Source organism: Saccopteryx bilineata, chromosome 3, assembly GCF_036850765.1.
Source record: "Saccopteryx bilineata isolate mSacBil1 chromosome 3, mSacBil1_pri_phased_curated, whole genome shotgun sequence".
Lineage (NCBI taxonomy): Eukaryota > Metazoa > Chordata > Mammalia > Chiroptera > Emballonuridae > Saccopteryx > Saccopteryx bilineata.
The window spans coordinates 225,108,037-225,132,219 of NC_089492.1; the positions used below are offsets into that span (position 1 = coordinate 225,108,037).

The 24,183-nt window shown below is 40.3% G+C and overlaps 1 protein-coding gene across 3 annotated transcripts in view; it reads left to right on the plus strand.

The window, feature by feature from the left end:
• Window positions 1–456: 456 nt before the first annotated feature.
• Window positions 457–24,183, plus strand: part of SLC44A5 (solute carrier family 44 member 5) — a 419,099-nt gene continuing 395,372 nt past the window's right edge. For 2 of the 3 annotated variants that reach the window (XM_066264971.1, XM_066264970.1), the window contains exon 1: window positions 457–707. In XM_066264971.1, the coding sequence (XP_066121068.1) occupies window positions 674–707 (34 nt within the window). In that variant the 5' untranslated portion in view covers window positions 457–673. The remainder of the gene's footprint in view (window positions 708–24,183) is intronic. The other variant, XM_066264972.1, reaches the window with a different exon arrangement.

Here is a 24,183-nt window from a genome sequence, read left to right on the forward strand (position 1 = left end):
CTATGGAGACAGATGTCCTTCCTGGGTCCACCCCTCGTCCCACATCGCGTCCTGCTGCCTGGGAAGGGGGCTTCGGAGGCAGGCAGGCAAGCAAAAGGCGGGCTCCACCAAAGTCGAGCTGCTTGGTTTTCTCCTCCCTGGCCACAGATGGCCGTGGGCTCCCCGCTTCCCCCTGCAGCCCCCCGCTGCCGCCGCCGCCTTGGCCTTCCCCAGCAGCGACTGCTGGATGACGGCGCTGTCAGTGGTTGGATTGGAGCTGGCGGCTCAGACGGGACAACGGGGGTGGAGGAGTGGGGAAGGGAGGGAGTGGAAAAGAGGGAGGTCAGCTCTGGGCGGGCGCTCCGGGGACCCAGCGCTGCCCCCTCCAGCAGCAGGAGCAGCACAGCAGCAGCCACAGCCGCAGCCACAGTGGCCACAGCTGCGCGAGTGCGAGGCTGGCAGAGCGGCGGCGGAGAGCAGAGGGGCGGCGGCGCCCGCCCCAGCCAGGCCGAGCGGAGCCGAGCGCGCCGGGCCGCCGCGGCAGCCTCCTCGCAGATGCCAGCACAGCAACAAAGAGCTCGCTGAGCTGAGAGCCGCGGCGGGAGCTCGCCTGGAAGGCACGGCGCCGGCTCCAGGAGCTGGGTGGCAGCCGCAGGAAGCTCGTGGGGCTTCTGGAGGAGGACAGGGGCAGAAGATGGCCAAGAAGAGAAAGCCCCCCAGCATCAAGGGTGAGTTGCGCCCCATTCCCACCTCGTCCCATCCCACCTCCCACCCGCGGTCCGCCCCTCCGGCCGGCCTGCGTACGTTCAGACTCGACCAAGGGGAAGGGCTGCCTGCCTGGGAAGAGTTTGCCTTCTCTGGGAGAGGAGGGGACCCCGGAACTGCTGCACCCCTTTTGCCTCCGGGGAGACTCCGACAGGAGTTTGTCCCGTTTTTGTAACCTGGGATAACCTGGAGACTCTACCTCTCACGCCACCCCTTTACTACTCCACGAGCTTGGGTATCTGTTGCACCTTCCTTCCTAGGGGTAGTCAGGGTAGTGGGAGGAGAAGCGACTCTCGGCTCCTCGAGTCTCATCCTTTCTCATAATGAAGCTGTGTGTGTGTGTGTGTGTGTGTGTGTGTGTGTGTGTGTGAGAGAGAGAGAGAGAGAGAGAGAGAGAGAGAGAGAGAGAGAGAGAGAGAGAGAGTTTCTCGTGGTCTCTTCTTTCCCTCCCCTTCATCCCCAGGGTAACTAGTTCTGCATCCATTTTCTCAAGCTCCTTCCTCAGGCGGAGAGAGGAGCTGTCAGGCTCTCCTTTTCGTGCGGTCAAGGGGACTCGCTACCAGCCAGGTCCTCGCGCGCTATTTCCTTTATCTGCCTGCCCAGGCGGGCTGTGACTCCAGCTGAACATCTTCCCTGTTGCTCTTTTGGAACTAGAGCTTCCAAAGTTGGAAAGTTCGGGGCGGGGTGGGGGGCAAGAATAGATGGCAGGGAGGACAAGGAAGAGGTGACTGGAGGCTGCTGGCGTGATCCTGGATGAACTTGGGAGGGAGCCTCCTGGGCAGCATCCGGCCAGGGGGCGTCCCCAGGATAGAAGAGCATCACGGAGCGGAGAGCAAGTGCACTGGCCGCCGGCACCTGGATCGCTGACTCGTCGAGGTCGCAGCTCGCGGCTCCCTGGTGCTCCCGAACTCTCGGTGGGAACCAGTAGTGGCCTGAGGTGTCCGCAGCACTGCGGAGAGGCAGGCCGGCTCCGCACCACGAGCGAGTGTGGAAGCCTGTACACCAGGGAACTGGACCTGAGCATTGTAAGGGGGAAGAAGCGGCTGCGTTTGAAGTTGGATTTCGACCCAAAGGGCCCAATGGCCCCAATGGCCCAGGAGGCGGAGACTTATTGCGCTGTAGAATTATGTAAAATAGGACCAGGACTCAGAGAGGGGAGGACGTGTTATTGAATATATATCGGCTTGGTTCACAGCAGCTAGCTTGGCTTTGGCATGCTTATCTCCCCCTCCCCCCAAGTCTTTCTCGAGGGAGCTTAGCTCCACTCTAGAGGTCACTAAAGGGACACAACTTTATCTTGGTGCTTCAGCTTGCTTTTTAATTTCTCTGGAGTACTCAAATCACTTATTGGAAAGGGTTTAAAACCACGATCCTTAATCTTTTGGAAGGCATTACTACAAAACACCGCAGATCTTCTGCTTGGAACTGTAAAATATATATAATAATTTTATTGCAGTGTATTTCCTTAAAAATATTACAGGTCCTGTAAGATGGAAGAGGTCTTAAAAGCCTGATTTTTTTTCTCCCAATGAATTAGTACATGTTTTTAGCGGTAGATAATTCAGAATGAGAATACATTCATTTACAGTTTCCTTACCATAATATTAGAGAACTAGTCCGAACCCAGATTGACAAGGTGCATTAGCTACACTTTTGGTTCACTCATTTTTTATGGAACAATATGGCATGATGAGGAAAACAGAAGGATTGGTTTTCAACACTGCTGATGTGGCTATTGATTGGTAGGACAACATTTCTAACCCACCCCAAACCTTGCAGATGGTAAATGGCCCATGAAGAGTGGAAAACATTTTAGAGTTTTACAGAGCGTGCTAGCTAGAGACAATCTCACCTTTGAAATTAATTTTGGCAGAAGCACAAAAAGATAGACATGAGATAAAATTAATGAGACGTGAACTCTTTCCTTTGATGTAGGCACCTTTCTTTACTCTCCCACCCCAAGACACCAAGAACCTTTGTTTTGTATGCCAAGATAAGATTGTGTGTATTTTTTTTACATTTGATAGTGATATAATTGAAAAATAATTGTTAGTAGAGTTTTGCCATTTAAGTGTTAATAGCTCCTCTGGAAAAATTAATGATCAAGCTTTGCTAGGACATGTATTCTCAAAAAGTTTTTATTATAGTTCTTTAAAAATATTTTTTTTCTCATGCTACATGTTTTTCTTAAAGGGAAAGTTATTTAGCTCTTATTGACTTGTGTTTATCTCTCTCTCTCTCTTTACTAATGTTTCTCTCTCTTTTTTGTTACCAGTTTATTTAATTTTTCTTAGAATGATACTTTTTTTTAATCCTTGGAATTTCACTTTAGCAAAGCAGGATTAATTGTGATTTTTATAGATAACAAATGCAAACCCAGGAAGCTGTAATCCATTGATTTGCCTCAGTTTGTAGAGAGCTCTACAGAAGCAGCTGGCTGAAGCCTCGCTGAACTACTCTCAGACATCTGCTTCTAAGTTACAGTCGAGTCAACTAGAATTAGTTACCTAGCCCTGGTTGGCAAACTGCGGTTCACGAACCACGTGCAGCTGTTTGGCCCCTTGAGTGTGGCTCTTCCACAAAATACCACATGTGGGTGCTACCTCAATAAGGCACGTACCTACCTATATAGTTTAAGTTTAAAAAATTTGGCTCTCAAAAGAAATTTCAATTGTTGTACTGTTGATATTTGGCTCAGTTGACTAATGAGTTTGCTGACCACCTAGTGGAAACCCAAATGCTTAATTTCTAGGCTTTTTGTTTATTTTTGGAAGGATGCAGAGATGAACTTTGCTAGATAATAAACCATAGGTTTAGCAACGCATTTCATGCTGTGTTGGTTATCATCTTTTGAGTTCCGTTAGCTACACTGCGTATAGAGACAGATCATTTGTTGGATCATGTGACAGACAAGTTGTCCATTGGCTTCTGAAGTCCTAGCAATAAAGACTACATATTTAGAACAGCTTGAAATTGGCAAAAGGGAAATATAGTTTCTTAACATCAGCAGAAGAAAAACGAGTTGGCAGTATTTCTCAAAGGATACTTGCATCTTTTTGTGATAACCTCGTCAAAGAACAACTTTTCAGAAAAGCAATGGAATACTTAACAATCCAATATTTATAATGTTTTCATGAAAAAGTGCTATAGTTCATAATCAATAAAAGCCTTATAAACATGTTAATTATATCAATTATAATGATATTAACCCCCTCCCATTTTTCCAATATTACTACATATATATACTTGTATAATATTACTACATATATATATATATATATATATATATATTGCAACAGACAGCGAGAGAGACAGAGAGAGGGACAGACAGACAGAAAGAAAGATGAGAAGCATCCATTCTTCATTGTGGCTCCTTAGTTGTCCATTGGTTGCTTTCTCATATGTGCCTTGACCGGGGGGCTATGGCAGAGCAAGTGACCCCTTGCTCAAGCCAGCAACCTTGGGTTCAAGCCAGCAACCTTGGGCTTCAAGCCAGATACCTTTGAGCTCAAGCCAATAACCATGGGGTCATGTCTATGATCCCACACTCAAGCCAGCAACCCCACGCTCAAGCTTGTGAGCCCGCACTCAAGCTGGATGAGCCCAGGCTCAAGCCGGCCACCTTGGGGTTTTGAACCGGGGTCCTCAGCATCCCAGTCTGACACTCTATTCACTGTGCCACCACCTGGTCAGGCTACAACAAAGATTTTTTATTTAATTACTTAAGTTTAAAAGTATATAAAAAAGCTGCTGTCCCTGAAATTACGCTCAAAAATTGGAATGTAACCCCAAACGTCTAACAAATATCCACTGACTGCCTATTGCACTTAAAATAAAATCTTTCCTTCTCTTCCCCTTTCTCTCTCTTCCCCTCTTGAAGCCAGTGGCTTGATTGGTTCAAGCATCGGCCCTGGGTGGGTCTGAGAATAGCTCTATTGATTCTACCCCAGACAGGGGTTGACGGGTGGATCCGGTTGGGGCACATGCAGGAGTGCGTCTCTCTATCTCCCCTTCTTTCACTTAAAATAAAAAAAAAAGGTATGCCTTGGCCATCTATTGATGCATTTATTTAGCACATATTTATTGTGCACTGAATATGTACCAACAAAACACAGAATGCAGTGATGAAGATGACAGACAGTGAAGAGTATATTAAGAGGGGGCCTGGGAAGAGCAAGAAAACAAATGGATAAATAAGAAAATTTCACAACAATTAATGCCATGAATAAAATAAAATGTTATGCTAGAAAGTGATTGTGAGGCTACTTCAGATTGTCTGAAGAAGTGACATTTGAACTGGGAACCAAATAATGAAGAATAATTTGCAGGCCCCAAACTGAACATAGCACTATAAGCCTGAAGGCAGCCGTGAGGTTGCAGCACGGTCTGTTCCAGTGCAGGATGAAGGCCCATTTGGCTGAATGGTGGTATGTGAGGTAGAGACAGGTTGGGAGAGGGCAGATCTTTTTGACCCTAAACAAGAGTGTAGATTTTATTTTAAGTGCAATAGGCAGTCAGTGGATATTTGTTAGACGTTTGGGGTTACATTCCAGTTTTTGAGTGTAATTTCAGGGACAGCAGCTTTTTTATATCAAGCACTGGGCCAAGTAAAGCTACCTAATGTATTTCACTTTTCTAAAAGATCTAGTTATACTCAGGTACCTGTTATAGTCACCAAGACATGTACAGTATTTTGAGCTGTGATGTTGATAGCATCTTTAGGAATCTGATTAAAAAAAAACAAACCTTAAAGTAAATGAAGACTAGCTTGACCAGGCAGTGGCACAGTGGATAAAGCATCGGCCTGGGATACTGAGGACCCAGGTTCAAAACCTTGAGGCCCCTGGCTTGAGTGTGGGATCATAGACATGGCCCCATAACTGATGGCTTGAGCCCAAAGGTTGTTGGCTTGAGCCCAAGGTCACTGACTTGAGCAAGGGGTTATTGGCTCAAATGGAGGGCCCCCCACCCCCTGTCAAGGCACATATGAGAAAGCAATCAATGAACCACTAAGATGCCATAATAAAGAATCTATGCTTCTCATCTCTTTCCCTTCTTGTCTGTCTTGCTCGCGCGTGTGTGCATATGCATGCTAAAAAAAAGAAGACTAATTCAACATTTTAGTAAAGATTATCAGGTTAGTCTCACTCATCTAGCAAGCAAGTCTTCAGGAAAACATAATGTTAGAAGGGAGGATGACAAAGAGTCTGGAACATCGCTGAGCAGTAAGTAGGTAGAAGAAAGAAGGCAGCATGACAGGTTCCTAGTTATTGAAAAGGGGACATGACAGAAGAGTGATACTGGGAAAGGGAATGTGGGAAAGCCTCTAAAGCATCATCAGCCAATTCATGATTTTGCCAAGAGAAGCAGAAGCCTGATGTGCGAGTGTTCCAAGAGAAATGCTCCAATCCAAGCACAAAGGAAGTTCAAATCAGGCTACCTTTATGCTTTTGACTGATCTTTTACTTATGAAGCATAACCACAAAAAACATACAGGCTTTTAAAAAGATATCTTTGATTTCACTAATCATTATTAGATTGTTCTTATGGATTGCAAACTTCACTGATGAAAATAGCATGAAAAATATAATGATGAAAACTGCCATATGTTGGAGGTGGCTGCTTGACTGCGAGTTTGCAGGACAACTATGCTTTTGAGTTTTTGCTTTTACTGTAGAGATGGTGGTGATGGTGGGGGGAAATGAGGTCTGTTGGATGATTTTCTGCCCTCCTAACATTTGTGGCTAGAAGGTGCTATGATATTTAGAGAAGACATAATAATTATTTTAAAGTTCTCCACTGCTTCCTCCCACCTCCAAATTGCTTCTTTGCCGAGCCTTAACAATATAATATACAAAAAAATTTTGAGGCTTCAAGGCTTTGATCAGTCCCCCCCTTCCTTTATACTTCAAGTCTTTCTTTTGAAGCTAACAAGGAATTATGTAACTAAGAGTGGATCTGGCCCTTAGTGATACTGTAACACAATGTGTTTATGACATCAGCTTTTCCCTGTAGAGTTAGGAGTAATAGTATGTTAGAGTTGGAAGAAAAGTCCAGTGTTTATAGAGATCCTGGAGGAATGATAAGAGTACGAGGTGAGTGATGCTGCTAAATATATGTCTATAAGGAACCTGATTAAGTTTATTATTGGTAGATACATATTCTATATAAGTCATGATATTTCCCCGTATTTCCCCATGTATAAGACACACCCTCTTTTGAAAAATTTGGGGTCTAATCTGGGGTGCGTCTTATACAGTGGTTGTAGATTTTTTTTACTTGCATTTCCCGCTTTTTTGTGCTTGTTTTTGCATTTATTGTTGAAGACAGTGATTCATCATCAGACACAGATGAGGACAAGCTAATGGATGGGAGTTTTGACAGTGATGAGGAGTTGTATGAATTTTATGACAAATAAAATTTGAGTTCAATAACTTTATGTAATACAGTTTTTTTTCAAATCTCAGGCCCCAAAATTAAGATGTGTCTTATACATGGGAGTGTCTTTTACATGGGGAAATATGGTATATATCTTGATTATTTATATAAGTTAAGATACAGTTGTAAGTCAAGATATATTTTATAATTTTATATATAATTTAAGTCAAGATATAATGCATATATCTCTTTTTTCTTTCTTTCTTTTTTTTTAGAGAGAGAGGGATCGACAGGGATAGACAGACAGGAAGGCAAGAGATAAGAAGCATCAACTCATAGTTGTGGCACCTTAGTTGTTTATTGATAGCTTTCTCATATGTGCCTTGACCGGGGGGTAGGGGTGTCTCTAGCCAAGCCAGTGACACCTTGCTCAATCCAGCAACCTTGGGCTCAAGTCAGCAACCTTGGGCTTCAAGACAGTGACTATGGTGTCATGTCTATGATTTCACACTGAAGCCAGTGACCCTGTGCTCAAGCCAGATGAGACCACACTCAAGCCAGATGAGCCTACACTCAAGCTGGGTTTCAAACCCGGGTCCTCAGTGTCCTACCCAGAAGGAGGCTCCATTCACTGGGCCATCACCAGGTCAGACCATATATCTTGATATATATATAAAACAGAACTCAGTTCCCAATTTATATTCAGGCTTCACTATTATGTATAGGAGTGTGGTAATATCTGCATTTTACATATGAGGAAATTGAGGTACATGGACATTAGGTGCTTTCTTGACGTTATGCCTGTGAATAGAGGTATAACCAAGGCCCTGCAACTCTTTTTTTTTTGTCTACATCTAGTCTTTTAACATCTGTTCACTCTACTCCAGGTGTGTCAAATCTAACACAGGAAGGTCAGACTTTTTCCTCCTGCTAAATCAGGAGGATGATATATCTTATACTGTCCTCAGAAGTGTCACAACTTTATTGTTTGTGATCCACTTTTAAAAGTAGAAATACATCACTAACAAAAAGTAGGCTACTGCTCACAGATGCTGAGGTGGTATTGTATGAAGATTTTAGGGCTCTCTAGAGATGGGAAGTTAAGGCAAGGTGATAAAATTTTTTCACTTTTTGAAGTGGTGTACATAGGAAGAGATGCATTTGGGTCAACTCTGAGGTGGATTGAGACTATTTTACTGTTCTTGTGGTAAGCCATTTGACTACTGTGGTAGCCCACGTTCACAATGGCCTCATGGTCTTTGCCTACTGGTATTCACACCTTGACATACAGGTATTCGCATCTCTCCAGCACTGGATCTGGACTGACCTGTGTGGCCAGTAGAGCACAGGTAGAAGGCTATATTGTACAGAAAGGCATTGTGGCTTCTGCTTTGCTTTTGTGTATCCTTTGTTCTCTTATATTGCTTGCTTTGGGGAGAACCAGTTGCCATGCTGTGAAAATGTCCAAGTGTTCCTGTGAAGAAGCTTGTGTGACAAGGAGCAGGGGCCTTCTGCTAGCAGCCAGCACCAGCACCCTAGCCATATGGGTGATCGACCTTGGATACAGAGCCTCCAGCCTGGTTACACCTTCCTGTATCTGCTGCCTTAGCTAACATCTGACTAAACCTCATGAGAAACCCTGACCCAGAACTACCCAACTGTGCTGCATCTGAATTCCTGTATTGCAGAAACTACGGGAGATACTAAATGCCTACTACTGTCTTAAGCCACTAAATTTTGGGGTAATTGAATGCAAGCATTTGATAATGAATACATATGTGATTCATTGTTTTTTGCACCTTGACCCTGAAAGGTAGAGACCCTCTTACTCTGTGTAAATATTAAAGGAGATGTTGTGTATATGCAAGCATGGGGTCCTCAGGTTATGACACAGTTCTGTTTCTATGACAGTGATGTAACCTGAATTTTGGTGTAAGTTGAAACATATCCTAGGCTAAGTCATTCATCTCTCCTAACACAGTTGTAAAATCATAATCTAGAACATAAAAACACAACTAAGTAACAGAAAAAGGACATAAATATCCTGTACTGTACATTATATTGCGTATTCTTTCACCATGCACAACCAAACTAGTTCACCCACATAGTCCATAAGTATAACACTAACAGCGTAAACCAAAATACTCATGTCTCAATTTTTTAAAGTTTTTATGGGAGTGAGCGTCGTAAACTCAGAATGTCCTATGTCAAGACTGTTATAACCCAAGGACCCATATATATATATATAAACACCTTTCACTGTTGGGGTTAATTTACTTTATACAATTACTCTAGGATTTCCTCTGTATTGCATTCACTCCTGAGAATAAAAGGAACACTGTAATTCACTAATTATTGCTAATCTTCATCACTAATTTCAGCATTGGCCTTGAATTCCTCCTAATCCTATTCCTACTTTAGTGAGTTGGGCTGACAACCTGCAGTTCTCTTTTGCTAATTCCTTGTGTTCTTTTTAGCAGCTTATTTCCTCCTCTATTTTGGGGGATTTTCATTCCTAGCCTGCTGGTTTACTTAGAAGGTACCTTCCAAGTTAGAAGCCCACCAAAATAAAAACAAGAGTGATAGAGAATGTAAAAATCTTAAAAATACTCTAATAGCCCCAAACTTCACAGCGCTCCAAACTGAAAAGACAAAAAGTTCCTTAAAACTTAAGATCTCCTATTATCTATTCTTCCCTGCTTAAAATCCCCCTCCCCCTCTCTGCCCTACTAGTCCTCTGATCTATAACAGGGAGAGTGAGAAAGAAGACAAAGAAAAAAGGTGGAGAAGGCTGCCATCTCTTCTACTTTAGGGTGAGGTATTAGTCCACTTTGTTTTACTCATTAATTTTTTTATTCATTTAAAGTTGTTTATTGGCCACTTCCTCTGTGCTAGGCACCTTTCTAAGTATACTTGGGATACATCAGAGAGCAAAATGAAATCTTTGTGAAGTTTACACTCTGGATAGGAAAGAAAGACAATAATAAATCTGGTATATTATTACTATTAGAGATTGAAGTGTTCTTTGAGAAAAAGAAAAAATATAGAGCATAGCAAAAGGGATTTGAAGTGCTGGTGATGGGATGAGACAGAATGCCAGTTATAAGTATTAACAACTTGGTTATTGTAGACCTGATTGAAAAGATAATATTGGAGGAGGTGATGTGTTTATCCACAGAATGGGAAGAAGCTTCTAGAAAGAGGGAAAAGCCAGTGCAAAGACCCTGAATTGAGAGTATACCTGGCATGTTTGTTGAACAGAATGGAGGCTGAGTGGAATTAATAAGGAGTCTGGAAATAGGAAAGGGGGGTCAGAAAGATGAGGGAAGGCCGGGTCAGGTTAGAACTTCCAGATGATTTTAAGGAGTTTGGCTTTGATCCTGAGTGAAATACACAGCACTGCAGATTTTGAACAGAGAAGTAATATAATCTGGTTTAGGTTTTGAAAGAATTGCTATTTCCTACTGTATTGAAAATATCCTACAGGGGCGAGGAGAGAAGTTGGAAGTCTAGTAAAGGAGTCCTCTGCAACATTTCAGTTGAGAGATGGGGACATCTGTTGGGGTGGCTGCAGTGGAGGACATGAGAAATGGAAGAATACTGAATGTATTTTGAATATGGAGCTAATATGTTTCTTGAACTAATAGGATGCAGCCTATGAAGAAACATAGACTTCATGGATGATGCCAGTTTTTGGCCTGAGCAACTACGAAGATGGAGATGCCAACAAATGCTTTTGACAATTGTGATGGAGCAAGTTCAGGGAGAAGAATTGGAGGTTCACTTTTGGACACATTTGAAATATTTCTTTGCTAGTCAAGTGGAGGTGACAGTAGGAAGTTGGGGTGTGAATCTGGGCATCATTGGCACATAGTTGGTATTTAAGACCATAGTCTGAAAGACTCACTGGGAAGTGAGTGTAGTCTGAGATAAATAAGCTGAGCCCTGGGTTACTGCATGATTAAGAGGAAGGAGAAAAGAGGAGGAAAACCATAAAGGAACAATGGTAAACAAAGGGGAAATCAAGAGATTGCTGCATCCTAGAGTTTAGGATGAAAGTGTACCAGGGAGGGGAAAAGAATCAACTGTGTCACATGCTACTGATAGTGAAGGAGATGAGGGCTGAAGGATAACTGGATTTATTAGCATAATGATCACTGGAGACCTTGACAAAGGCAGTGTAGGTATGGTGGTGGCAGTGATGGTCTGAATACAATAGATTAAGAGAGAATGGGAGGAGAAGAATTAGAGAAAACAGTCAATTCTTTTGAGAGGTTTGTTGCAAAGGAAGCAAAGAAATGGTGCTGTGGCTGGTGGCTGGGAGTGGGAGGAGAGGTTGAGAAAAAAAAATTATTTTTTTAACTTGGGGAAAATGGCCAGATTTGTTTCTTGTTGTCTGTTACTATTTGTTTTTTGAAGTAGTCTTTAACTTCTTTTTCACTATTTTAAATTTGGTTTACTTTTTTATGACAGTTTCATGTGAGGTAAGGAAGAATAACCATGGAATGGTCTTATATCATTGAGTTGTAGGATACTCCTTTTCATCTTTATTTAAAAAATATATTATCTTTAAAAATCTTAACTGTCATGTTAAAAGAGGTGTATAAATGAACTTCCTGACAAAATATTTGATAAAATATGCCACAACAGGAGAAAATTGCCAGGAGAGAACAGTTTGCCAGTCATTACATTCCTTGCTGTAGCAGTCCACTCTGTCAGCTGGAAAACCCAGAAGGAGCTAAAGAAAAACTTAGAAAATATTTAGTGTAGGGTAGGGACTAGAGTAGTGGTTCTTGAGCAGAGGCAATTTTGCAGTGTCTAGAGACATTTCTGATTGACATGACTGAGGTGTTCTATTGACCCCTAGTGAACAGAGACCAGAAAATGCTTGCTGCTAAGCATTCTATTAATACAATGCCCAGAATAGCCCCTCCTCCACACTGCAAAGAATAATAGCTGGTTCCAGTGGTCAATAGCACTGAGGTTGAGAAATTCTGGGCTAGCCTTATCATTTATTCCATTCTTTCAGAGAAAAACTAAGAAGCTACCTCTGAGAAAGGAATCCAAAAGGGTCTGCTTTGCCTATCAAATTGTTCCTTGTTTAGATGAGTCACCGTTTCTAAATAGGGTTAAAAGTAAAGACATCTGTTTTTCCTTGATTTCTCTTTATTCCTTTTCACCCTTCTTTCTTCTTTTGGTTCCCATATATATATATATATATATATATATATATATATATATATATATATATATATGGCTGTTTTTATAAACTTAGATAGTTTTCCACCAGGACCTGAGACATTAGAGGAACATTAAAGTTAAGGTAAAACAAACAAACAACAAAAACAAAACAAAACAAAAAAACCTAGTTCAATTGAAGAGCCACAATTTCATGTTGCTGATTTCTATTCTGCATCTGTCTGATAATTTGGTAAAAGAAAGAAACCAGGACAGGACATATTGCAGATGGATCATGAGAATTCTCATATTTTCTGTTCTAAGGCTTGTTTTACAAAATATCATACTTTAAAAAGATATTAGCTTGTAAGAACATGTAATAAATAATTTCAAAATGCAATGGGTATTTAATTTTAAAGCATGCCTTTAACATTTATATAAAACATTTTTTTGTACTCATTCAATAGAAATTTATCTGGCCACTGGGTAAAGCTAGCAATAAAATAAAAGCTGGTCCTCAATGTTAAGCTTTGGCTCTATATCTCTAATGTGTGAGGAGCTGTGGTCTTTCAATGATCTTTTTGGTAGCTTCCTTTGGCCTTTAGAACTTCAGAGAAGGACTAGTCCTAAGCATTTGCTGAGTGAAATCTTTCCTGTAGCATCAAAAATTGTATAAGAAGCTGCTTCAAATGTATGCATTTTAAAAAACTTAAACTGGTTCCATTATATAAATTTTATAATTCATTGGATCCCGATTCAGTGTTTAAAGTCAGAGACAAAAGTTAAGATTTTGAAATTGATATTAATATTTTATTAAAAGCTTATTATCACTTAAATTCAAGCCATTTTAAGGTTAGCCTATGATTATATATACATTTTATAAGTGTTAGTTGAAAAACATCAAGAATCATAAAATAAAACTGTAAAGGACACTAATGGACATTCATACTTCACAAATTCTACTATTAAGAGTATTTTCCATTGTGAATTGAGCTCTTTTTTCTTCTTATTCACTGTTCTCATACTCTTATTCATCCTTTTGTTTGGCTGCACATTTCTTTCCCATGGCAATGACATTCATTCTGCAAATTTAATTACTGATTCTTTACTGCTCTGAAAGAATATCTGTGACTAAAGGACCATTATGTTGTTTAAAAAATCTTTGGCCATAAATGTGTTCAGGGATTTATTAGCTGTATGAGGTAGAGATAGATTTGAAGTTATCAGGAATAACTTTATAATCCACATCTCCCCTCATCCTTCTTAACCATGAAGAAAGTCTTACATTAAAATTTATGTTTTTTAAAAACTTTATGGAAACTCTATTTAATTATAGACTTTACACATAAACTTTATTTAGCAATTTATAGAAAGAACACAAAAACAAAAGAAGGACATACACTTCACACACTAAACTCTAAGATCAAGAAGACTTATGTTTTTATTAACTGTGAATTCTCACTACCTAAATCTGAATCAATGCCTTAGGTATGATGAAGAGTAAGCAAATTAACAGATTATACATGAGTTTATATGGCTCAAAAAAGAAGCATGTAACTTATTAACCTATTTTAGAAATAAACCATTTTTGAGTTTTTGGCAGCATTAAATGGTAAAGAATTACATTACTTAAAAATAACTTACAAGTAAGTCTTTGAGGAATTCTAGTGGGCAGTATTTTTAGCCAATTGTTTATATTAAAAGGACTGGAATATCTTTTGAATATTTAGAATTTTCATGAGTCTAGACTTCCTTTCCTTTAGTTGGCCCTACTTAGGGAGGTTTTATGCCACATCATATTTTCTGAAAACTGGGTTTTGGTATGTATTGATGCTGAACAATTTTGAGAACTTCCATTGTCAGACCACTGGCTCAGTCATTGTCAAGAACACCCCTGGGGTGGGAACGTGGTTAGATGATGTTCTGGAGTAACTTTACGGGAGGGCTCTTTTTGAAGGATTTACTGAATAAACATGTAGTCTTCTCATTCCTTTAGGTATGCTAAAATTTTTTCTTGGAATCAGCCAGATCCTGAGATAGCTTTTTACCAGTTTTGTGTTAAAGTGGTTCCCATAGAAGTGCTTTTGGAAACAGTTTGGTATTGAGAAACTTTACACTGTATTACATTCAAGGATGTTATTTCTTGTGCTGATCACTATTTTTAACATGTATTTGCATTGATGGAGATCTTCTCCATCTACCTGATGGAGAAGCTTCTCTCAACTGTCACTAGCTAGCTAACAGTGGGCAAAGTAAGTCATAGAACACATTGTATGTCACTAGCTAGCTAACAGCGGGCAGTTGAGTCATAGACCTCATTGTGTTTCCCACCATGTTCAGACAATGAAGAACCTCAGTACTGAGACTGAGTCCACTTTTTGCATAAGGCTATGAGATGATCATAAATCATGCACTTATAGATTAATTTTGTGTGTTTTTCTCTTGCCCTCACATAGAAACTCTCTTTTAGATCAATGGTGAGAAACGGTGAGTGCATTAAAATGAGTATGGAAAGGGAGAATCACAGTTTCTGTTTACTGCATGATTGGGGAATTTAAAACAAGCTCTTTCTTTTTTTTATGATTTTAATTTGTGTTTACATAGATTCAAGTGTCCCATAAAATATACCTCCCCCCACCCCCTTATTTCCCCTCGGCCCTCCCCTATGCCCCTCCCCCTAATGTCTTCCCCCCTTCCCTCCAGGATTTGTTGTCCTGTTCTCTATAATGCTGTTATGTATATAGAATTTTATTAATCTCTTTCCCTTCTCTGATCCCATCTTCTCTTCTACTTTCTCTCTGACTGCTTTCCCTCTGGTCCCTTTGATCTTGCCTCTGCCTCTGTTCTGTTCTTCAGTTCACATTGTTCATTGGATTCCTCAAATGAACAATGAGGTCATATGATATTTTTCTTTCTCTGCCTGGCTTATTTCACTTAACACAATAGTTTCCAGGTCCATCCATGTTGTCGCAAAAGGTAAGGTTTCCTTCTTTTTCATGGCCCCATAGTATTCCATTGTGCATATGTACCATAGCTTTTTAATCCACTCGTCCACTGACGGACACTTGGGCTGTTTCCAGATCTTGGCTATTGTGAACAATGCTGCCATAAACATGGGGGTACATTTCTCCTTTTGAAACAGTGCTATGGTGTTCTTGGGATATATTCCTAAAAATGGGATAGCTGAGTCAAAAGGCAGTTCCATTTTTAATTTTTTGAGAAATCTCCATACTGTTTTCCATAGTGGCTGCACCAGTCTGCATTCCCACCAGCAGTGCAGAAAGGTTCCCTTTTCTCCACATCCTCGCCAGCACTTACTCTGTGTTCTTTTGTTGATGAGCGCCATTCTGACTGGTGTGAGGTGATATCTTATTGTGGTTTTAATTTGCATTTCACTAATGATTAGTAATGTTGAACATTTTTTCATATGCCTATTGGCCATCTGTATGTCCTCTTTGGAGAAATGTCTATTCATTTCTTTTGCCCATTTTTGATTGGATTGTTTGTCTTTCTGGTGTTGAGATTTGCAAGTTCTTTATAAATTTTGGTTATTAACCCCTTATCAGACGTACTGTCAAATATGTCCTCCTATTGTGTAATTTGTCTTTTTATTCTGTTCTTATTGTCTTTGTCTGTGCAAAAGCTTTTTAGTTTGATATAGTCCCATTTGTTTATCCTGTCTTTTATTTCACTTGCCTGTGGAGATAAATCAGCAAATATATTCCTGCGAGAGATGTTGGAGAGCTTACTGCCTATGTTTTCTTCTAAGATGCTTATGGTTTTACGGCTTACATTTAAGTCTTTTATCCATTTTGAGTATATTTTTGTGAATGGTGTAAGTTGGTGGTCTAGTTTCATTTTTTTGCAGTCCAATTTTCCCAAAGCCATTTGTTGAAGAGGCTGTCTTTACTTCATTGTATGCTCTTACCTCCTTTGTCAAATATCAGTTGTCCATAAAGGTGTGGGTTTATTTCTGGGTTGTCTGTTCTGTTCCATTGATCTATATTCCTGTTTTTATGCCAGTACCAAGCTGTTTTGAGTACAATGGCCTTGTAGTATAACTTGATATCAGGAAGTGTGATACCTCCCGCTTTATTCTTCCTTTTCAAGATTGCTGAGGGTATTCGTGTTCTTTTGGTTCCATATAAATTTTTTGAATATTTATTCTATATCTTTGAAGTATGTCATTGGTATTTTAATTGGTATTGCATTGAATTTATAAATTACTTTGGGTAATATAGACATTTTAATGGTGTTTATTCTTCCTAACCATGAGCATGGTATATGCTTCCACTTGTTTGTATCTTTCTTGATTTCCTTTATCAATGTTTTATAATTTTCCAAGTACAAGTCTTTAATCTCCTTGGTTAAATTTACTCCTGGTACTTTATTTTTTTTCTTGCAATTGTGAAGGGGATTGTTTCCTTAATTTCTCTTTCTGACAGTTCATTGTTGGTGTATAAAAATGTCTCTGATTTCTGAATATTAATTTAATATTCTGCCACCTTGCAGAATTCATTTGTCAGGTTCAGTAGTTTTTTGACTGAGAATTTAGAGTTTTCTATATACAGTATTACATCATCTGCAAATAATGATAGTTTTACTTCTTCTTTTCCAATTTGGATGCCTTTTATTTCTTTTCTTTTTTTTTTTTGTCTGATTGCTGTGGCTAGGACTTCCAGAACTATGTTGAATAAGAGTGGTGAAAGGGGGCGCCCCTGCCTTGTTCTTGATCTTAAGGGGATTGCTTTTAATTTTTGCCCATTGATTATGATTTTCGCTGTGGGTTTGTCATAAATGGCTTTTGTCATGTTGAGGTATGTTCCCTGTATTCCCACTTGGCTGAGAGTTTTGATCATGAATGGGTGCTGGATTTTATCAAATGCTTTTTGTGCATCTATTGAAATTATCATGTGGATTTTCTCCTTCCTTTTGTTTATGTGATGAATCACATTGATTGATTTGCGAATATTGTACCAGCCTTGCGTCTCCAGAATAAATCCCACTTGATCATGGTGTATGATTTTTTTTAAATTAAATAAACAGTTATGACTGAAAAGTCAAGTCTAATATACATTTTACATTTAATACAAGTGAAATTTTTTTCAAAATGTACCGTATTGTTTTTTTTAATTTTTATTAATTTTAATGGGGTGAAATCAATAAATCAGGGTACATATATTCAAAGCAAACATGTCCAGGTTATCTTGTCATTCAATTCTGTTGCATACCCATCACCCAAAGTCAGATTGTCCTCCGTCACCTTCTATCTAGTTTTCTTTGTGCCCCTTCCCCTCCCCTTCTTCCTCCTTCCCTTCCCCTGTCCCCCCCTGTAACCACCACGCTCTTGTCCAAGACTCTTAGTCTCGTTTTTATGTCCCACCAATGTGTGGAATCCTGCAGTTCTTGTTTTTTTATGATTTACTTATTTCACTCCGTATAATGTTATTAAGATCCCTCCATTTAGTTGTAAGTGATTCGATGTCATCATTTCTTATGGCTGAATAGTATACCATGGTGTATATGTGCCACATCTTCTTTATCCAGTCTTCTATTATTTTTTACAGTGATTAAAGCCTTTAAGCAAACTCTTGGCCCATACAGCAAGAATCCATAAAAGAGTAGTGTCCTTAACAAGTTCAGCAAGTCCAAGTTGGCCCCAACACCATGCCAAGTCCCTGATAAATGCAACCCAACCCCAGTTCAGTCTGTTAGAAGCTGTCCCAAGGAGCAGGAGTCCAGGAAAAGTCCACATCCAGGAAAAGTCCACATGGCACTGGAATTGTTGTCACAATTCTATACTTTGCAGCTCACATCCAAGTCCCAATGACCACTGCTTCCAGCTGGTAATGATTCAGGTAGACTGGAAAAGCCATCTGCAGCATGTGTGGAGATGGAGCTTCTGTTCTCCTCTGCCTGGAGAGATGAGACCAGGTTGCTTTTCCCTGGAGCTCTGCGACTGTGGCTTGGTAAAGGGAACCTTGGGATATACTAAGCTGGGTGGCGAAGGTAGATTCATAATAGAAGTTGGCAAAAGGGGGAAAGAGAGCTCGAAATTAGGAGTAGGTCCCAGCCTGAAATATGAGTGGGGCATTGAGGTAGGAGGAATAAAGGAAACACTATATATTAAACAAAGCAGCAGAAAATAGGACTATCAACACCCACAACAGAGATTTTCGAGGGAAGAATAAAAAGCCTGACTATTCAGGCAAGACATAGTTAAGTGGCCCTTGTGCAAATGAGATCAGTTTACCTGCTTCTTGGAAGAAATACCCTAGGCTCATCCACAGTGTCATAGATGTGGCCGACGGCCCTGGGCCCCTTCAGCCTTCAGTGGCAAACCCCAGCATTCTGGGCAAGGTTAGGTCATAGTGGCTGGAGCAGGGCTGGAAGAGATTGAACCCTCCCTTAGAGGAGCGAGGGGGAAGCCTACCTTCCAGTGTCCCTGTTTCCTCACAGCAGAGGCATGTAAGTCTGGCAGGCTTTAGCTCAATGACTTTCCTTTCCACTATTGAAGCAGGACCCAGATGGCATCCTATGAGACCCCTTTGGGGTGCTGGAGCCTTTAAGGGTGTATCCTAAAAGCTGGTAGTTCTCCTGATCTCTATTGGGCTTTTTCTGCCTCTTGGTATCTTAAAAGCCATGCTCAGAAGATCTCGCTGAGGGGTTTGAAGATCCCCATCCACCTATATAAATCTTTTCCATATATCTGGGGCTATTTGGAAAAAGACAAAACAGTGTTATTAGCTGGATCAAATAAACAAGGTAGTAGTTTGCAGGAGAAAAAGATTTGTCGTCTCCTGTCCATCAGCATTCGAAAGAAATTAAAAAATTTTTAAGTAAAAAGCATGGTATGGTAGACCCGTAGGAGTTCCAGGATATGACTCCCCCCTTTTAAATTTTTTTAAAAATTGACCTTAAAATATTTTCTGGGTACACTTTAATAATACCTTGACTTTAAAGTTTGTAAGAAATACACATACTTCAAAAGGTTTGACAATATACAGTAAATGCTTTTGCTCCATATGCAGGAGCATTGTCAGTTTAACCTGTTTAGGAAATCCAATAATAGAGCAAAACATACAGACAATGAGCTATAACATGCATAGCAGCCTCTTCTGTTCTGACAGAGGTTACTATAAATCCAGAATATGTATCCACTGTAATGTAGATATAGGACTGTTTGCCAAATGAATGTATATGAGTAACATCCATTTGCCAAAGTTGTCCTGGTAGGGTTCCTTGAGGGTTAACTCCAAATTAAGGGACAGATTATAGTATGGGACCCCTTGGACAAGATTTCCCAATCTGCCGTGCTGCTTCCCAAGAAAGTTGAAACTGTTTACACAGGGCTGCAGCGTTCTGGTGATGAATAGTTTGAGACTGAATTGCTCGATCTGTCATGGTTGCTCCAAATAATTTTCTTTTGGGTAGCTTGATCAACAAGGGCATTCCCTTGTGCTAAAGCTCCAGGGAGCATGGAGTGAGCTCGAGTATGTCCTATAAAACATGGAGCTCTATGTTGACATACAAGTCTTTGAAAAAGAAGGAAGTGCTGAAATAGTTCATCAGCAGTTGTCCCTAAGATTGCAGTCTTTATAGTGGAAACACCATAAGTAAATATTTGCTGTCTGTATATAGATTAAAGGGGGAATATGGAAAATGATGAAAAGCCATGATAATGGCATAAAATTCTAGTCTTTGAGCTAATTTTAAGTTGACAGTTTCAGTATAAAGTTGTCCATTGATTTGCAAGAGCGCTTTGCCATTTACTGGAAGTTTCCCAGAGCCATTGTTGTTGATCCTTTGAAAAAAGGAACAACAATAATTTTGAGGCTCAAAACCTATAAGCTGTAAGGGTCACCTATGCCCCTTGATAATCCCAGAGGCAATAAGGTCAAAATATGAAAGTGTATTCCATGGGTATTAGATGGTTTAATGTGCCCAAGCTATAGCTGCTCTTGTACCAATTGAGCAGCTGCCCTAAGTTTCTCCTGAGAAAGGGACCATTGGTCTACCCATACAGGATTATCTGATTTCCAAGTAATTGGGTCTGCACAATGCATTATTGAGGTAGCAGGAGCTACCAAGGCCCCTATGCTAAATTTTGATATCCTAATACACACCTTCTGGTATTGGGTGCCACTTCTATGGTGGTGAGAATTCCTCGCTGTTCTTTCCCTAGTCCCTTGGTGGGCAAAAGTCCCTGATCAAGCATCTGAGTACTGACTAAACCATTAGGACTGACAAGCAATGCTCCCATATTTTTCAAAACATCTCTACTCCACAAATTAACTAGCCATCCAGGGAGCACATAAGGCTTAAAAAATCCAGAATGACCTTCATAATCTTCCCAATTTAGAAAACTAGAACTTTGTTCAGGGGATTCACTCTGCCCTACACCTTATAATTCTGTGGCTGCTGCATGAGTGGGCCAGGAAGGAGGCCAATGTAGCTTAGCAATAACAGGTACATCAGCTCCAGTATCTAAAAGTCCTTTAAATTTATGCTCATGTATTGTTAGTTCCATTTCGAGGCGTTCCTGACCTATTTTTTTTTTAAATCCAATTGGCAAAATTAGAGGAGCCAAATCACCAATTTCCTTGGGGCCCCTTTTTCAGGATGTGGCCTGAGAAGCAGAATTAGCATCCTTATACTATTCTTCTAACTGCCTGAAGTAGCCGTGAGACAAATTCTTTTTTTTTTGATTAATTTTAATGGGGTGACATTGATAAAATTGTCTTCCGACACCTTCTAACTGGTTTTCTTTGTGCCCCTCCCCTCCCCCAACCCCTCCCTCTCCTCCCCCCCCCACTCTGTAACCCCAACACTGTTGTCCATGTCTCTGAGTCTCATTTTTGTGTCCCACCTATGTATGGAATCATATAGTTCTTAGTTTTTTCTGATTTACTAATTTTGCTCAGTATAATGTTATCAAGGTCCATCCATGTTGTTGTAAAAGATCCGATGTCATAATTTCTTATGGCTGAGTAGTATTCCATAGTATATATATACCAAAGCTTTTTAATCCAGTCGTCCTCTGACGGACACTTGGGCTGTTTCCAGATCTTTGCTATTATGAACAATGCTGCCATAAACATGAGGGTGCATTTCTTTTTTTCAAACAGTGCTATGGTGTTCTTGGGGTATATTCCTAACAGTGGTATAGCTGGGTCAAAAGGCAGTTTGATTTTTAATTTCTTGAGGAATCTCCATACTGTTTTCCATAGTGGCTGCACCAGTCTGCATTCCCATCAGCAGTGCAAGAGGGTTCTCTTTTCTCCACATCCTCGCCAGCACTTATTCTGTGTTGTTTTATTGATGAGCACCATTCTGACTGGTGTGAGGTGATATGTCATTGTGGTTTTAATTTGCATTTCTCTAATGATTAGTGATGTTGAGCATTTTTTCATATGCCTATTGGCCATCTGTATGTCCTCTTTGGAGAAATGTCTATTCATTTCTTTTGCCCATTTTTGGATTGGATTGTTTGTCTTCCTGGTATTAAGTTTTGCAAGTTCTTTATAAATTTTGGTTATTAACCCCTTATCAGATGCATTGTCAAATATATTCTCCCATTGTGTAGTTTGTCTTTTTATTCTGTTCTTATTGTCTTTAGCTGTGCAGAAGCTTTTTAGTTTGATAAAGTCCCATTTGTTTATCCTGTCTTTTGTTTCACTTGCCTGTGGAGACAAATTGGCAAATATACTGCTGTGACAGATGTCAGAAAGCTTACTGCCTATGTTTTCTTCTAAGATGCTTATGGTTTTACGACTTACATTTAAGTCTTTTATCCATTTTGAGTTTATTTTTGTAAATGGTGTAAGTTGATGGTCTAGTTTCATTTTTTTTGCAGTCCAATTTTCCCAACACCATTTGTTGAAGAGGCTGTCTTTACTCCATTGTATGCTCTTACCTCCTTTGTCAAATATCAGTTGTCCATAAAGGTGTGGGTTTATTTCTGGGTTTTCTGTTCTGTTCCATTGATCTATATGCCTGTTCTTTTGCCTGTACCAGGCTGTTTTGAGTACAATGGCCTTATAATATAATGATGTCCGGAAGTGTGATACCTCCCTCTTTATTCTTCCTTTTCAAGATTGCTGAGGCTATTCGTGTTCTCTTTTGGTTTCATATAAAGTTTTGGAATTTGTGTTCTATATCTTTGAAGTAAGTCATTGGTATTTTAATTGGTATTGCATTGAATTTATAAATTGCTTTGGGTAATATAGACATTTTAATGATGTTTATTCTTCCTAACCATGAGCATGGTATATGTCTCCACTTGTTTTTATCTTCCCTGATTTCTTTTATCAATGTTTTATAATTTTCCGAGTATAAGTCTTTAATCTCCCTGGTTAAATTTACTCTGGTACTTTATTTTTTTGGTTGCAGTGGTAAATGGGATTGATTCCTTAATTTCTCTTTCTGACAGTTCATTGTTAGTGTATAAAAATGCCTCTGATTTCTGAGTCTTGATTTTATATCCTGTGACCTTGTGATTCAGCCTTGCTGAATAAAGTGTTCTTGGTTATAGGCTCTTGTTCTTCATTACTTTGAATATTTCTTGCAACTCCCTCTGGCCTCAAGAGTTTCTGTTGAGAAGTTGGATGTCATCCTCATGGGGGCTTCTTTGTAGGTGATAGCCTTTTTTTCTCTAGCAGCTTTTAATATTTTCTCTTTATCGCTTAGCTTTGGTATTTTAATTATGATGTGTCTTGGTGTAGATTTCATTTGGTTTCTCTTTAATGAAATTCTCTTTGCTTCTTGAACTTGTGTGACTTTTCCTTCATCAATTTAGGGAAGTTTTCAGCTATGATTCAATTGAACAAAGTCTCTATACCTTGTTCTTTCTCTTCTTCTTCCTCAGGAACCCCTATGATGCTGATGTTGTTTCTCTTCATGTTGTCACAGAGCTCTCTTAGAGTTTCCTCAGACTTTTTGAATCTCTCTTCTTTTTTTCTGCTCTGCTTTTGTGCCTTCATTTATCTTGTCCTCTAACTTGCTAATTTAATTCCCAGCTTTATCCATCCTGCTTTTAATTCATTCCATGGTGGTCTTCATTTCTGATTGAATCTTTTTTATTATTTCAATGTCCATTTTTATACTTGCTATTTCTTTATTTAGGTGTTCATTATGTCCATCTATTATTGTTCTAACATCTTTGAGCATCTAAACAATCATTATTTTAAACTCTGCATCTGGTAATTTGGTTATATCTGACTCGTTCAAGTCCTTTTCTGTGGATTTTTCTTGATTCATTTGGGTTGCATCTTTCTGCCTTTCCATTCTGTCTGTGTATAAGAAATGTGTGACCACTGTAGTCTAATGGGTGTGGCCTCTGTGTTCCCTAGGTGTGTTCTGTCTGCAGGCCCGCCACTCCCTCTGCTGCTGCCTTGGGCTTTCAGGTATGGGCATTGCTGGCACCGGACTGCTGCGGCAGTCATTGTGGTTTCCATCTCTACTCCATTGGAGGGGCTGTGTTCACATGCCCAGTTTACAAGCCTTGACTGGCCTTGGCCTTTGCCCTGCCCCTGTGGTGGGGCTGCGCTCCACCCCAGGCCACAAGCCTCGGTACCGCAGGCAGGGCTGCGCACCTATGCTCAGCCCTGGGTCTCCACCTGTTTCCCGGCTTTTGCCAATCCCCGCAGGTGGAGCTGTGCTCGCATGCCGGCTGCATGCCTCGGCTCTGCACGCTGGGCTGGGCTGCATGCCCACGCTCATCCATGAGTCTTTGCAGTTCCCCAGCTTTCATCTTTCCCCTGTGGGTGGGATTGCAGGCATAACCGCTCCTGCTTACCCAACCAGCAGCCGGGTTGGACCACTTTTGTGTGTCCCTTCTGCTCTTGCCAAGCGAGACTGAATTCATGCCAGACCTCAGTCGTG